The 16260-nt window shown below is 38.2% G+C and overlaps 1 protein-coding gene across 1 annotated transcript in view; it reads right to left on the reverse strand.

Moving 5' to 3' along the window:
* The window catches only part of LOC101746090 (putative glutathione-specific gamma-glutamylcyclotransferase 2), a 31399-nt gene extending 15139 nt beyond the window's left edge, over window positions 1-16260 (reverse strand). The window contains exons 1-2 of the mRNA XM_004923256.5: window positions 15717-16260; window positions 9422-9457 (exon numbers count right to left, since the gene is read on the reverse strand). Of these exons, the coding sequence (XP_004923313.2) occupies window positions 9422-9457; window positions 15717-15914 (234 nt within the window). The 5' untranslated portion in view covers window positions 15915-16260. The remainder of the gene's footprint in view (window positions 1-9421; window positions 9458-15716) is intronic.

The raw sequence follows: 16260 nt of genomic DNA on the forward strand, positions 1-16260 counted from the left end.
CGTGTAGATTCATAATACGCTCAACGATTGGATCGGTTGATTTTTGTAACTCGAGAATGAAATCATATTCAGGTTAACATAAAATGATGCGAGTTGGCGCACATCCAAGATTTTCTGTCCGAAATGACTAATTTGGAATTAAGGGCACTGTATGAAAACAAAAGTTTTTTTTTAATTCCACCTTCATTTATGTTACGTTAAAACATTATTTAGAAACTAGCTGACCCGGCAGACTTCGCAGTGCCATATAAATATATATAAAAGCCTCAATCGATATATTTATCGATTGAGGCTTTTATACAAAAGACCTAAACTTTTGTATAAAATAAACATCGATATATGGTATTATATCGATGAAAATAAACTTAAAACAAACAAAAGGAATCCGTCCGACGGGGGACACATCAAAGGAAAAACAAATTTATTATTTTTATTTTATTCCGAGCATTTTCATATTTATCTACCTTTTAAACCTTCTCTGGACTTCCACTAATAATTCAAGACCAAAATTAATCAAATCGGTCCAGCCGTTCTCGAGTTTTAGCGAGACTAACAAACGGCAATTCATTTTTATATACATAGATATAGAATAGATATCATTTCATCATTATCCTGTCCTTCTCCCAGTCACCTGGGGTCGGCGCAACATGTTTTCTCCTTCCATACTCTTCTATCATATACCATTTCTTCGCTCACTCCCCTCCTACCCATATCGTCTTTTACACAATCCATCCATTTCTTCTTAGGTCTACCTCTTCCTCTAAATCCTTCCACATTCATAGTTAACACTCTCTATATAGTATATATATATATTATTATTTGTATTGTGCGAACACGTGTGGTTTAAATATTTCAAGATTGATGGTTACGTTTTTTTAGATATCAGAAGACCTGTAGGTATTAGGTCTCGCAATCAACCTCTATCACGAATTCATAGAGGTATATTATATGTATAGTATGGTCATATATTTTTTTACCTAGCTCCCTAATTCAGAAATCTGATTGCTTTACAATGTAAGACAGATCTTACATTGTAAAGCAATCAGAGTTTGTACAACTATGTAGCTTATTTCTGAAGTGAAGCAGTCATGAATGTCATGGTTGGAAGGGTACACAGGGATACTACAGTCATCGAACTAACAGTTGAGACTTTAAACTAATATTTCATGGTTGACATCGGCGTTCACTACGTGATGTCTGTGGACTAATAGCCGCTTAACGCCAAACGGACCTACACTCGTCTGAACATGTTATGTAACAAAAATATTTAATTTATTGTATACGGAAAGGCTATCAAGCTTGTAAAATACGTAGAATAAAATATTATGTCTATTGCATTTTTTAACCAGTAGCACAAAGTAGCAGTAATTGAAGCAAAGGGAATTTATTGTTATAAATGCAACAATGTAAGCACAACGCTCATAGTAAACAAAGTATAATTAGATTCAGTCGACAGTACATAGTAAATGTAATAGATGCGAAACGTGTGAGACACTAGAAGCGCAAAATATTGAACTTGTTCGACGATCTTTCTCGACCTTTCCGCAATGTTGGGGCAGAACGACATTGGAGATGAACGCGATTAACATCGACTATCTAAAAGGGTTATCGAATTTTCTAGAACATTTTGTAAGCTAGTAATAAATATACTAAGAAACACAAATAGGATTGACGTCAGAGCTGATAGATTCTTTGAAGGTTCGGTGTCTCTTTTCAATGGCTTATTGACTACTAGCGACCCGCCCTCGCTTCGCTTCGGAAACAAGAAATTTTATTATTAATTATTTACGACATCACATTAGAAACCTCAAAAATAACAGCATTTCTCCACTATTTAATGGATGTTATTATACTATTAGAGGCGACTCCCTCTTAAGTCAAAGTCGATGGGCGGAGCCATTGACGACGAGCACTAACGTGGACTCGTGACGTCATCTGGAAGGGCAACTCGTCATCTGGAGGGGCAACCGACCGACCAGCGGGGACATCACGCCACCTCGGATCACTTTTGCTGGAAGCGCGCGCAGCGTTCACTTGTCTTAGATTTAATATTCTGTGTCGATCGTTCCTACCCACTTTTGTATTTTTTATTTATTTAAATTATTAAGCCGTTGCTAAAATCAGAAGTGGGATAGGGCTTGTGCCCTATCCGCTTTTGGGTTATCCTGGCGTAAAGTTTATTTTTAAAATTTGCATTAAATTAACAACGTAATGACCGATATACGTGTAACTGGAAGCAGGGTAGGAGGACGCTCGCATTCGCCGAATGTTCGAGACCAATATTGGAAAATAATATTGGCGCGTTTAATTGCTTAAAACTCAAATGTGAACGTTGCGCGTGAGTCGAGCCCGCTAGGGTCGCAGATAGAAGACGCACGTCCCTCGACCGCGGACGGTGGTGGCGCCGGACCCGTGGTGGCGTTAGGAATCACATCACCGCCGCCGTCAGAGTCCCGCGCGTACGACGCTACAGACAGGATCATCACTGCACTGTCCAAAGTAAGGTCGAACCATTTTTATATTTCTAATTTTGATCCCAGCGTTAATGATATCGATTCTTGGTGCGAAGTAGATTTTTTTTGTCGGATACCCTCTTATGAAATGTAATAAATCACCAAGTAACTAGCTCAACGACTTTATCACAACCGACCTTACGGTCTATTTTTATTGACGCGATAGAACATGCTCGAGACTGAATGCTCAGTTTCGATGGGCGGAAATAACATTCGAAGGGTTCAAAATGTTACTAGTCGGCTCACTCCATCAATACGTCAATTAGAAACAGTCCGACTGTCCAGGTCGGTTATCATGCAAACGGGACGCCGTGTTGTTCCATCGCCGTGTCGATTGTACCCGCGTTTGAGAATAGATGTAAAATAGTTCCACCACGCGTTGTGACAATAAAAAGGCAACTACCACATCAGCACGGAAGTTAACCGAATCCATTAGATTCGTAAATTCAGATCGAGCTCATGGTTACTATATTTCTAAGTTTTACCCTGCCGTGCAATACATAGACACATTGTGTAAGGAAGTAGAATGGGCTAGATCCTTAACTGGGAAGGCACTGAGTATTTGTCACGAGTTTTGGGCTGTCTTAAGAGTGATGAGCGTACACGTGTGATTGTCTAGTGACCGGACGTGGGGTAACTTCGTAAAAGACTTTAAGCCGTTGTGTCCGCGAAAGTTAGAGTATGCCAATATTCTTTATAATGCTATGCAATTAGCATCAGATTGCTTTGCCTCATACGTCGAGTGCGCCAGGAGATCGTTGCTCTGTATTAAGATGGTCAGAGGTCTGACTGACAAACTCGGAACTTTAATAATGATACGGGGCATAATGGGCCCTCTGGTTGACTCGCGAACGCTAGTCTACAGATTCACGATTTGATTTAATTTTTGGTGGAGGTCAGGTTAGGCCGAGTCCTCGTAGAGTTCAGGCACTAGTTGAGTCACCAGTGACGCGTAATGTCAAACATTCTTGGGGTTGACTGCATGCTTCCAGAGATTTACGTGGTAACATAGTTCACGTAGATGTTGTACCGTGGTAACATAGTTCACGCAGAGATTTACGTGGTAACATAGTTCACGCAGAGATTTACGTGGTAACATAGTTCACGCAGAGATTTACGTGGTAACATAGTTCACGTAGATGTTGTAACGTGGTAACATAGTTCACGCAGAGATTTACGTGGTAACATAGTTCACGTAGATGTTGTACCGTGGTAACATAGTTCACGTATATGTTATGACGTGGTAACAAAGTTCACGTAAAGGTGTGACGTGGTAACGCAGTTCACGTTACGAGTGTATTAGCTTAACATGTTAACTTGGCCATGTCAACCAGACTTTACTCTCACAGTATATTATACACCCGATATGGTAACAGTGCCGTGTCGTCAGTACATCTAACGTAACTCAACAAGAGCCTACTATACATGAACACACTGAAATGTGATGTAAAATGCTCACAAAAACTACTAACTTTTGCTAATGGTTCATGGTACCAAAATCATGATTGTAATGCAAACAATCTATTTCTCCGACGATATCATAGAACACCCCGATAGCAACGCTGTGCACACAGTGAGTCCTGCATCGTCAGAGGTTGAAGACGGTCATGACATCGAGGTGAACGTGGACGTCCACCAGTCAGGAGAGGCCGTATTAGAGGCGACTCCCTCTTAAGTCAAAGTCGATGGGCGGAGCCATTGACGACGAGCACTAACGTGGACTCGTGACGTCATCTGGAAGGGCAACTCGTCATCTGGAGGGGCAACCGACCGACCAGCGGGGACATCACGCCACCTCGGATCACTTTTGCTGGAAGCGCGCGCAGCGTTCACTTGTCTTAGATTTAATATTCTGTGTCGATCGTTCCTACCCACTTTTGTATTTTTTTATTTATTTAAATTATTAAGCCGTTGCTAAAAATACATTATTATACATATAAACCTTCCTCTTCAATCACTCTATCTATTAAAAAAACCGCATCAAAATCCGTTGCGTAGTTTTAAAGATTTAAGTATACATAGGGACATAGGGACAGAGAAAGCGACTTTGTTTTATACTATGTAGTTATGATGGCTCTCTGAACAGTTGGTTGTTTTTTTTTTCTTACCTATTCGAGTAACCTCGAGGGGTTATTCTAGATTCATCGAGTGAGCTCACGGGGCTCAAGCCGGGAGTGTTGCTAAAACTGGCCACAGCTGGTACGAAGCGAATGATCAAGGAATAAATAAAAATCAAGGGTAAACGACAAGAAAATATTCTAATAGTGTCCTTCATTTGTTAAAGAGATGATTCGCGATGAGTTTACATCATTAATAGTTTCGGCAAATTGATGATAAAGTGAGAACGCAGTGCGCAATAATCACAGCGTTTTATCTTATAATTGATTTTAAAACAATTACACAATATGAAATTCTTTTTGTTGTGAAATGATGTTGATTAAAATTTCACAGCCGTTTGCGTCGATAACGTATTTCGCTGTCGTTGAATATAATATAGTCTTTTGTTCTCAAGAATTTTAACACGTTGCCTCCCATGCTTTTTTTATTGATTTTATGTGTGGACAAGCTCACAGCCCACCTGGTGTTAAGCAGTAATGCGTTCCGGTTTGAAGGGCGGGGCAGCCGTTGTAACTATACTGAGAGCTTAGAGCTTATATCTCGAGGTGGGTGGCGCATTTACGTTGTAGATGTCTATGTGCTCCAGTAACCACTACCACCAGTAATTTCACAAATTATAATTTTGCGGGTTTGACTTTTATTACACGATGTTATTCCTTCACCGTGGAAGTCAATCGTGAACATTTGTTAAGTACGTATTTCATTAGAAAAATTGGTACCCGCCTGCGGGATTCGAATACCGTTGCATCGCTACATACAAATGCACGGGACGTCTTGTCCTTTAGACCACGACGATATCGGTAGAGGAGCTCATGTTATTTGCTGTCGCATTATTATTCTAACAAGACTACCATGTTTGGATTGGCAGAAACAGGAACGTATGTTCTGCTATAGCAATAAATATGTGTAGAAATAGCTTGTCCTAGCCGCAAAGTTTGACAACAGCAGATCACGGATCAACAGTCGACCTTAATGTCAAAGTTGCCGCAACTTGCCGAAATACCATTGATTTGGTCCATAGATTTACACGAAATCGCCATTGGTTAATTTCGAATAATGAAACAAATAGAGCCGCCTGGTTGGTTTTACGAAACGTTCGTAAAACACCGTAAATGGTTCGATTAACGGCCGATAGATCGATTAAACTGGACCGAGACTTCGATACGGTTTTCGATTAGTGAGGACTAGCAAGAAATACGTGAGGCGCTAGCAGTGCTTAACAGCGGATATCGGAGAGGCACATTATTTAGCATTCAATTTTTTATTTATTGCTTAGTTGGGTGGACGAGCTCACAGCCCACCTGGTGTTAAGTGGTTACTGGAGCCCATAGACATTTACAGCGTAAATGCGCCACCCACCTTGATATAAGTTCTAAGGTCTGGTTACAACGGCTGCCCTGCCCTTCAAGCCGAAACGCATTACTGATTCACGGCAGAAATAGGCGGGGTGGTGGTACCTACCCTTGCGGACTCACATGATGACCTATCACCAGTAATATAATAAATTATTACAGAAATAAGAATACGAAGTAAAATATAATCTTCGTCGATTACGACGAAGAGTTTGACGAGCGAACTAATCCACAGACACAGACCACTGAGTTTTTCGCCGGATCTTCTCAGTGGGTCGCGTTTCCGATCCGATGGTAGATTCTGCAAAGCACGGCTCTTCCTAGGGTTCGTGTTAGCAACGTCGTCATGTTTGAGCCCCGTGAGCTCATGTACTAGTTAAGGTTACGCTGAAATAGCATCAAAGGCTATCGGCTTAGACAGGAAAAAAATGCTGCCAATGATCGGAGGCGCTGGAGGGAGGGACATTACAAGAAGTAAAAATCTGTCAAAATATGATAGTCACGACCCTCAGCAGTGAGGAAACGACGCGAGGAGGATAGGTACAAGTAGCATGACATAAATTAAAAAAGTTATTTGTTGTTCAAGCTATATACTATACCTATTCTATATAACTATATATTACAGATCCGATTTGTAGATTTAATAGGTACTAGTTTTGTGTTTTAATAAATATTGAAGGTAGGTAGGTTTCTAACGCTACTTTTAAAGGTAGCTTGTTGTAGGTCTATTGTCTGTTAACATGCAAGTTTCGGTATTGCTTCAGACTTAGTACGCATTCTGCAACACGTTGAAATATTTCAATATTACTTTAAGTATTTATTATGTTTTATCAAACTATAGGTACGCTTGTTTATTGTCCTAAGTTTATAAGGTTAGTGCTCTCCGTTTTTTAAACATTAAAAAGCAGACATAATAACTAATTAAAAACATAGTGAATTGCGTTGTTTCTTACAAAACGTTGATAAATCCATACAACTACCTTATCTACACGTAACGCTTGTTGCTGACTTAAAATTTATATTAAAAAAAAAAAAAAAAACATATTTTGTAAATCGGTTATCGTTTAGCTCAAAAGTTTTTTTAATTAATTTAATTAATTATCATATTATGTTTATGAGGTAGAGTTTTTGCTGTATTAAATAGGCGGACGAGCTCACCATCACAACATGAATGACCTATCTTTGAGACATGAGGTAAATGGCACAATTGCATTGAATAGCGGCTGCTTATTTAAACAGAAATGCATGACAACTTCCGTGCAGAAATAGGATAGTGGTGTCAACAAATATGGGCATACAATATGTCTTACTCACAGTGACTCAAAGTGTAATTACCAATTTATACACATTAATGTTTCATTGATAACTATATTTAGGTACATGAATATTTCATTTACTTAGTAATTGCATTTGCTAATGCTTTAAATGATTATGTGAAACGAGAATGTTTTCCTTTTACCTTATAACTTTACCTAAATAAGTTCTAAATTTTAAGTACATAATAATAATTATGTATATACATAAAAATATTGTACTACACACACGAAGTGGCTTTAATTAATGTTAAGGAACATGAAAATTTTTAAGTCTTCTATCTATATAAAAATGAATTGCTGTTCGTTGGTCTCGCTAAAACTCGGGAACGGCTGGACCGTTTTGGCTAATCTTAGTCTTGAATTATTTGTCGAAGTCCAGAGAAGGTTTAAAAGGTAAAATAAATATCAAAATGCTCGGCAGTAAATAAAAATAACAATTTTGTTTTTTTGTTTGATGTGTCCCCCGTCGAATGGATTCCTTTTGTTTGTTTTAAGTTTATTTTATATAAAAGTTTAGGTATTTTATTTATCGATTGAGGCACTACGAAGTCTGCCGGGTCAGCTAGTAAAATATACAATTTTAGTGCAACAAAATTTCAACTTTTAGAGTCATCAATTAAATTATTATTCTCCCAATTACCGCATAAATATCTATAATACCTTACTTTTACTTATACTAAAGTTTTTGAGTATGCCTCTCTGTTAATCCTTTCACGCATAAACTATCTAAGGGATGAAACTTCACGATGTAATAATACCAAATTCCATATACACTATTGCACATATTTTAATGCGAATATGGTACGCACAACACAACCCTGCCTATTTCTGTAACACAGTGAGACAGTCTTTATACTATAGTTGAGACTTTATACTTTATGTCTCATGTGGCGCCCTTAACGTTATGATGTCTGTGGACTCCGGTAACCACTTAACAGCAGGTGAATCAGTTGCCATGACGACTACAATACTGAGCCATAATGAAAAGTAGAATCAGCAATAGTCAGACTGGAGCGTGACCAGGTTTCACTAGCTAGTTATAATTTGAAGTAAAGTTCAAATATCCGACCATATTTTTCTTAGGGGTCTATCTTTCTTACTGGTGGTAGGACCTTTTGAGAGTCCGCGCAGGTAGGTACCACCACCCTGCCTATTTCTGCCGTGAAGCAGTAATGCGTTTGGTTTGAAGGGCGGGACAGCCGTTGTAACTATACTGAGACCTTAGAACTGATATCTCAAGGTGGGTGGCGCATTTACGTCGTAGATGTCTATAGGCTCCAGTAACTACTTAACACCAGGTGGGCTGTGAGCTCGTCCACCGATATAAGCCATAAAAAAAAATTGGGGCATTTCATTGACTTGCTTAATGTGGCTGCGAATGATGATCTTGTATGTAGGTATGGCGTTGCTGATACGAATCAACCAATCCTCAACTGTATCAGAATGGATATCCCATCAAGTCTGAAGGCAAATTCTGTTTACGGCGGACGTTTAATTTGCTGATACGAATCAACCAATACTCAACTGTATCAGAATGGTAATCCCATCAAGTCTGAAGGTAAATTCTGTTTACGGCGGACGTTTAATTTGCTGATACGAATCAACCAATACTCAACTGTATCAGAATGGTAATCCCATCAAGTCTGAAGGTAAATTCTGTTTAGAGCGGACGTTTAATAATGTATTTTTTAATGACACTGACAGAAAAGCAAACGGTTTACACGAAATTGTTGCTCGTGTCATTAGCAATGTCTGAGAACCGTCAGCGTTCGTCAGCAAGTTTTAAAGGCGAAACATGACGGTATTCTAGAAACTTCGAATTATTCCGTCGAGTTACGAGTATTTAAACGAAATTGTGTGATTATTTAGATATTAGTAGTTTCCGACGAAGATCTGTAACATTTACTCGTTTGAATTCCGAATGATGTATTAGCACTAAGTTTGTTTTATTAGGTTTGCTTAAAAGCATAGGGCCCTCCTCCCTCCTTTAATTTTTAGAAAAAAGCAAGCAACCTTTTTATTTTTACTTTAAAAAAAACTTTGAGAACTTCACCGACAACTATTTCGTATTTCAACACTGAATAATATTGACCTGCGTACAAAAATAAATATTTATACTCACTTCCTTGTCCTCTATTAGAGTGGCGACGCGACCCGGCTGAAATGAAGAAAAAAAATAATGTTAATTTAACGCGAATAATACGCGCTATTTTTTTTTTTGTCTGAATTACGTGTTCTAGAATAAGAACAAAATATGTTGCTGATTAACAAAGACGAATAATTTATTATAAAAATATATACATAACAAAGACGATAATTTATTATAAAAATATATACATAAAATATCAGATTTTGAATAATCAAATCTACTACCTTACATAACGAGTGTCTAGCATATTTTTTTCTGTACTCATCATAACCTTGACATTATTCAGCGAACAGTTTATATTAAAATTGTTTGCCCATTCCGCTCTGTCAGAAGTATGCCAATAACAATGTTTATTTGGGATTATTCTATTTCGGTAAAAAGTATTTGCCAAAATTTTAGTACATACGTGATGTTTGTTATTTAAAAAAAAACACGAAAAACATTTACGAACTGTTTAAGCGGTATGTTTTATTTTTGTTACATTTTATTTACATAAATCTTTTGCTATGAAATTGCCGTTTAGTAGGTATACAAAAAGTTTGTCATTTTTTTATAAATTTAAGTAATATTTCTTTATTTCGCCACCCATGAAATTAATGCATCTCTGTCAGCGCAGTGGTAATTTTTCGATGCCGTTCTTGAAAAAGTCAGGTGTATTCGAAGCCAACAAAATCATTAGAAGGCTGTTTGCAATGCCTCTTGAGTATTGTATTTATGTCCCCTACCAAGAAGTTGTCCAAACTTTGGAGAAAGTAGATGATGTCGAAACTTTGGAGAAAGTAAGTAGATGAGGTTGTTGGGGGCATTGCTTAGGTGACGAGCCGGGATTTAACCGAAATGAAGTCTGAAGTCGTCGTGGCCTAAAAGATAAGACGTTCGGTGCATTCGTATCTAACGATGCAACGGTGTTCGAATCCCGCAAGCGGGCACCAATGAAATATGTACTTAACAAACGTTCACAATTGACTTCCACGGTGAAGGAATAACATCGTCTAATAAAAATGAAACCCGCAAAATTATAATTTGCGTAATTACTGGTGGTAGCTTGTGAGTTCGCACGGGTAGGTACCACCACCCTAGCTCTTTCTGTCGTGAAGCAGTAATTCGTTTCGGTTTGAAGGGTGGGGTAGCCGTTGTAGTCATACTGAGACCTTAGAACTTATATCTCAAGGTGGGTGGCGCATTTACGTTGTAGTTGTCTATGGGCTCCAGTAACCACTTAACACCAGGTGGGCTGTGAGCTCGTCCATCCATCTAAGCAATAAAAAAATTAAATTAAATGATGACCGCTTATGATCAAAAGCAATCCAGAGATCTGGAGATTCGTGAACTTTTCCATCAATGTGTCCAGTTACTCAAAGTATATATCCGTCGTCATGCTGGTGTTATTTAGTAAGAAGTTGTGAGGCACGGGCATTAGATCACCAATACAGTGACCATGACTCAATTAAGTGCAACTTTTTGTTTGGGGTATTTACCTAGGTGCTAAACCAGGGTTTAACCGAAATGATGACTACTTATGATTTTCAAAAACATTCCATTTTCCTTGCAAACAGCATTGCGGTTCAAAATCCCATTCTTTCTGTGTGTGTTAGGCAACGCAAAGCATGCCTTAATGCTTTTGTTGTTGATCGTTCAGTTCGTGCGGTACCCACCTATCGAGTTTTCTTAATTTGGTAATTTGACGCAATTGGACATACATTTTTTTTTTTCGATGTTAAATTTGAAAGCTGTTCCTAACTCAGCGCTAGATCGAGTACACCTGTCGCAGTGAAAGCATGAGGTCTTAGCACAAATAGCATGATGACATCGACCCATACTAACTGAGTCCCATGCCCAACTACCAATCCTTTAGATTGAGGTGGAGATTTACATAGTTCTTAGTTGGGTTATTTTCTATTGATGAGAAGACTGTTATTACGATTCGAAGACAAGTAGAGGCTCGAGAAGATGATCTCATACCTGAATCTACTGACCAACAACCGAGACATACAGATCAACTGACTTCAAGTCAAACGTGTGACGGGGTTTGTTTGTGCGTCTGGCATTGAGTTTTGTTGCATTGTAAGTTTTCTTATGATTCACAAAAATACCGGTGACATACATACATAATTCTGTGCAGGGCTATAAGATATTCTGACGTAGATTTCCTTAAAACTGGGTTTCGCCAAGGTTTTGATCTGATTTACATGCTGAGAATTGTTTTTTTTTTGGTCACGTGGAAATCGCCTGACTTCCGCCCTCCTCTGGGGATGGCGGGCGTAGCATATCGGAGTCGAACATACTAAAACCTCCTGTCACTCAACAACCAACATCCAAGCCTCGCATGAGACAGAACTCACGAAAAGGCAAAGGGGGGAAACTGAAGCGTTTAGTGCGAAGCACATCTCTCCCATCACCCTCCCCCTCGGAACGGCGGACCGGCGGTCGCGGGGCCACGAACACCAGCCCTCTCAGTCGACAGGCTATCCGAAGCCCACCTAGATGGCGCTGGTTAGAGTGAGTGCCTTTTTTGCGTAGCAAGAACACTGCTGAATATACCACCGGATCGGTATTGCGACCGCGGTCTAGTGCCCTCTACTTTGTCCTGAACGACAGGGCGCTCTATGGAGTCATTTCCTCACCGGGGGATATGCCCAAAAAATGATAGTACGAGGGCTGCACTAAAAGTATCGGGAATTGAATATTTCCACTGTTCCTGTCATATTAAAATCTTTTTAATTGAAAACTCCTTGGTTTTAAAAATCGAATACCATTTATTTATTTAAAAAAAGATTCTCGGTCTTGTCACGAGGTTTTGTCAAACTTGTTTAGTCGTTGAGAAAATGGAACTGACTCGAGAAAATTCAAGAGCGATGATTTATTATGACTTTCGAAGTGGTTTAACACAAAAACAGTGTTTTGACCGGATGATTTCTGCATTTGGTGATGAAGCCCCATCCAAAACCACAATTTATCGCTGGTTTGCTGAGTTTCAACGTGGACGTGTCAAGCTCAGTGATGATCCCCGTCAAGGTCGTCCAAAAACTGCAGTCACCCAAGAAAACGTTGATGCTGTGCGTAAGCTGATTGAGGAAGATCGACATGTGACATACCGCGAAATTCAGGCAACTTTAGACATTGGCATGAGTCAAATACAAATAATCTTGCATGAACAATTAGGTGTAAAAAAGTTGTTTTCCCGATGGATACCGCATTCGCTCTGTGAAGAGCAAAAGCGGCTCGCGTTACTTGGTACTTCAGAACTTTCGAAAGATTCCACGCAGGATCCTCAAATGCTGTATACAACATTGTATCAGGTGACGAATCCTGGATATACGCGTACGAACCCGAAACAAAAAACCAGTCACGAGTTTGGGTGTTCGAAAATGAGTTAAAGCCAACAAAAATTGTTCGTTCACGGAGTGTTGCAAAAAAAATGGTGGCCACGTTTGTCTCCAAAACCGGCCATGTTACGACTATTCCTCTTGAGGGACAAAGAACGGTTAATGCAGAATGGTATACTAGCATTTGTTTGCCACAGGTCGTTTCTGAACTCCGTAAAGAGAACTGCAACCGCCGCATCATCCTCCATCAGGACAATGCGAGTTCTCACACCGCGCACAGAAGAAAAGAGTTTTTAGAGCAAGAAAACATAGAATTATTAGACCATCCGCCGTACAGCCCCGACCTAAGCCCTAATAATTTCTATACTTTCCCTAAAATAAAAAATAAATTGCGTGGACAGAGATTTTCATCACCTGAAGAAGCTGTGAACGCCTACAAAACGGCCATTTTGGAGACCCCAACTTCCGAATGGAATGGTTGCTTCAATGATTGGTTCCATCGTATGGAAAAATGTGTCAAATTTCGCGGAGAATACTTCGAAAAGCAATAAATACATTTTTAAATAGTAATGTTGTGTCACTTCGTTAATTCCCGAAATTTTCAGTGCCGCCTAGTATGCGCCCTTGCACGAGCACCGAATGATTAATGCCGAGTTCTTGAAGAATGGCGATATTGGTACGAAGTTTGGTCCATGATAGTGTATATTTTAATATTGAACTATGATTTCAATACTACAGTGTTTAGTTAGATGCAGAATGCAAACATTAAGGTTAAATTAAGGGCTAATTTGCATGTTATGATCACTTTTTTTTTTTGCATTCGAAGCTGTTAGATTTAAACCGACTAAGCCTCCCCTCCCCATTTGAACCAACTAAAGCAACCTTTATACGTCTCTAATGAAAAAACACTGCACAGATAAAGAAAGAAAGGTTATCAAACCAGTCACAATTATTATCACTTGAAACTTTTGCCTTCCTGTTATTAGTAATACACTTGGTCTTATCAAAGATAGACAAGCTAACGGCCCCACTAATTGTGTGTGGTCATGGCAGGAAAATACAGCAATCACAAAAATACAAACAAGCCCTTGCCCTTGTGGATTTCCTCAAGGTTTGCAGAAAGATATACAAATGATAGTGCGTCAGGGACAATGTTACTTTGAGTTTATTGTAGACTAAATGGTGCATGCAAAAACAACACCATGAGATGTACTCAGGCAACAATAATTATAATAAATAAATAATAAATAAATAATAAATAATAAATATTTACTAACAATCACACCACGTTACCTGGTCCCGTGATAAGTTCGTAAAGAACTTGTGTTACAGGTACCAGATAACGGAAATAAATGTAAGATTTTTATTATACCCATACATATATTTAATATACATCCATAACCCTGGAAAAGACATTTATATTTATCATAAAAATATCTTCCCTTGGCGGGATTCGAACCCGCGACCCCCTTGTGTAGTGACCATGTCACTTACCACTACACCAGACGGCCGTTAATATATATATAATAAAATAATAATCTCCTCCTGTGGCCAATATATATAGGCTATATTCAAGATTGGGGCAGGATAATCCCAGAGAAAGTTATAAAGGGAGGCCACGGCCCTCAGCATTGAGGATTATCAACCCAAGGAGGAATGGCCAATATAGTAGAACTGCTATAGTAAGTAAACAAAGAATCATTGTAAAAAATGTGTACAGACAGACCCAAAGTCTCTTTAGACTCAATGTAACCATTTCCATGCCAATAACTTTCTGGATTAATTTTTTTTTATTGCATAGATGGGGCAAGGCCCATCTGGTTATAAGTGGTTACTGGAGCCCATAGACATCTACAAAGTAAATGTCGCTACCCACCTTGAGATATGAGTACTAAGGTCTCAGTATAGTTACAATGGCTGCCCCACCCTTCAAACCGAAACACATTACTGCTTCATGGCAGAAATAGGAAGGGTGGTGGTACCTACCCATGAGGATTCACAAGGGATCCTACCACCAGTAATTACGCAAATTATAATTTTGCTTAATTTTGATGTTACTCCTTCACCCTGGAAGTCAATCATGAAGATTTGTTAAGTACCTACCTATTTCATTAGAAAAATTGGTACCTGCCTGTGGAATACGAAAACCGTTGCATCACTCAACACGAATGCACCTGACGTCTTATCTTTTAGGCGACAACAACTTCATATGTGATAGTACAGTATAGTATCACATATAAATTAAATTTAGATGTTGTAAGCATTTAGAATATTTCCAATAATGGAAATTACTAATTGAAATAATACGAGCATTATGAATAAATGCAAGAAATTTAAGCTTTTGAATTTTAGAAATATTGAGTATATAATTGACAGTTTATTATTATTGAGTATAATATTTACAGCAAAGGCCTGTCATTAATAATAAAATACATACATATATCTGGATTCTTATATTAAATTTAATATTTAGATCAACACTCAATCATTTAGTTATTTAATATTTAGTTGTTAGTAAATATTTATTTATTTATTTATTTTATTTATTTATTTTATTTATTTATTTATCACTTTGTATACACATAATGCTTTGTTTATTTATGTTTATACTTTCACCTGTTGAATAATTAAAACAATTAAAATAACAATCGGTCCCTACGGAATCCGATGCTCAACAGACAATATAAGGGTATAATCTTAATATAGGTATCCAGGTGCTAGCTGGGAGTTTAATTATGCCTGTTGTCGATGCCCAGTAGTAGTAAGGTATGATTTAGTGGGAGATACAAAAAAAGCTGCTTCTGTTTGCTTACAACAAAAATAATAATCAAACTTGAAACTCAGTTTTCCAGTAGGATCCCTCGGCTTTTAATAGCACTTGACGTACTCTAAAAAGTCTCCATTATATTTCAAACCTGATGAATTAGGAACTTTAAGCTTACCTTATCTTCTGTTCCACGATGAGTGGTGTTCCCTTGCCAGAATCTCCTTGAGAAACCTTTTACATAACCAGTCAAGGATTGCTGGTATTCGAACCCTGGATTCCAGCAGAGGGAACCATAACCAAATACCCAGAAAGGTTCCTTGTTAGATTCTGTTTTTGATTCGGAACTGCTCGTTTCGTTTCTTAACTTATCCATTTTTGTATACAAACACAAACAGCTTTTATAATTGAAATAGTAACACTTAAATTCGAATAGAAAGTGTGAAAGCAAAATGATAAAAAGACGAGTTAAATGATTTCAACGGGCATACATTGAAAAAAATTTTTTTTCATTTATATTCATATCTCGCGCTTTTAAATTTTAAATTTACACTATAATTTAAATAACTTCTACGCTAAGAGTTATCCATCGCTCTTTAGATCTTATTGCAAACTGACGAGTGACGATTTTAGATAGGTGGCATTGACGTTATATTTTGCGCGAATTACGTTACGTTGTACGTAATATAAATTGTCCAACACTGATTCACATTGATTCGGAT

The sequence above is a fragment of the Bombyx mori genome, chromosome 7, assembly GCF_030269925.1.
Source record: "Bombyx mori chromosome 7, ASM3026992v2".
NCBI classification, from domain to species: domain Eukaryota; kingdom Metazoa; phylum Arthropoda; class Insecta; order Lepidoptera; family Bombycidae; genus Bombyx; species Bombyx mori.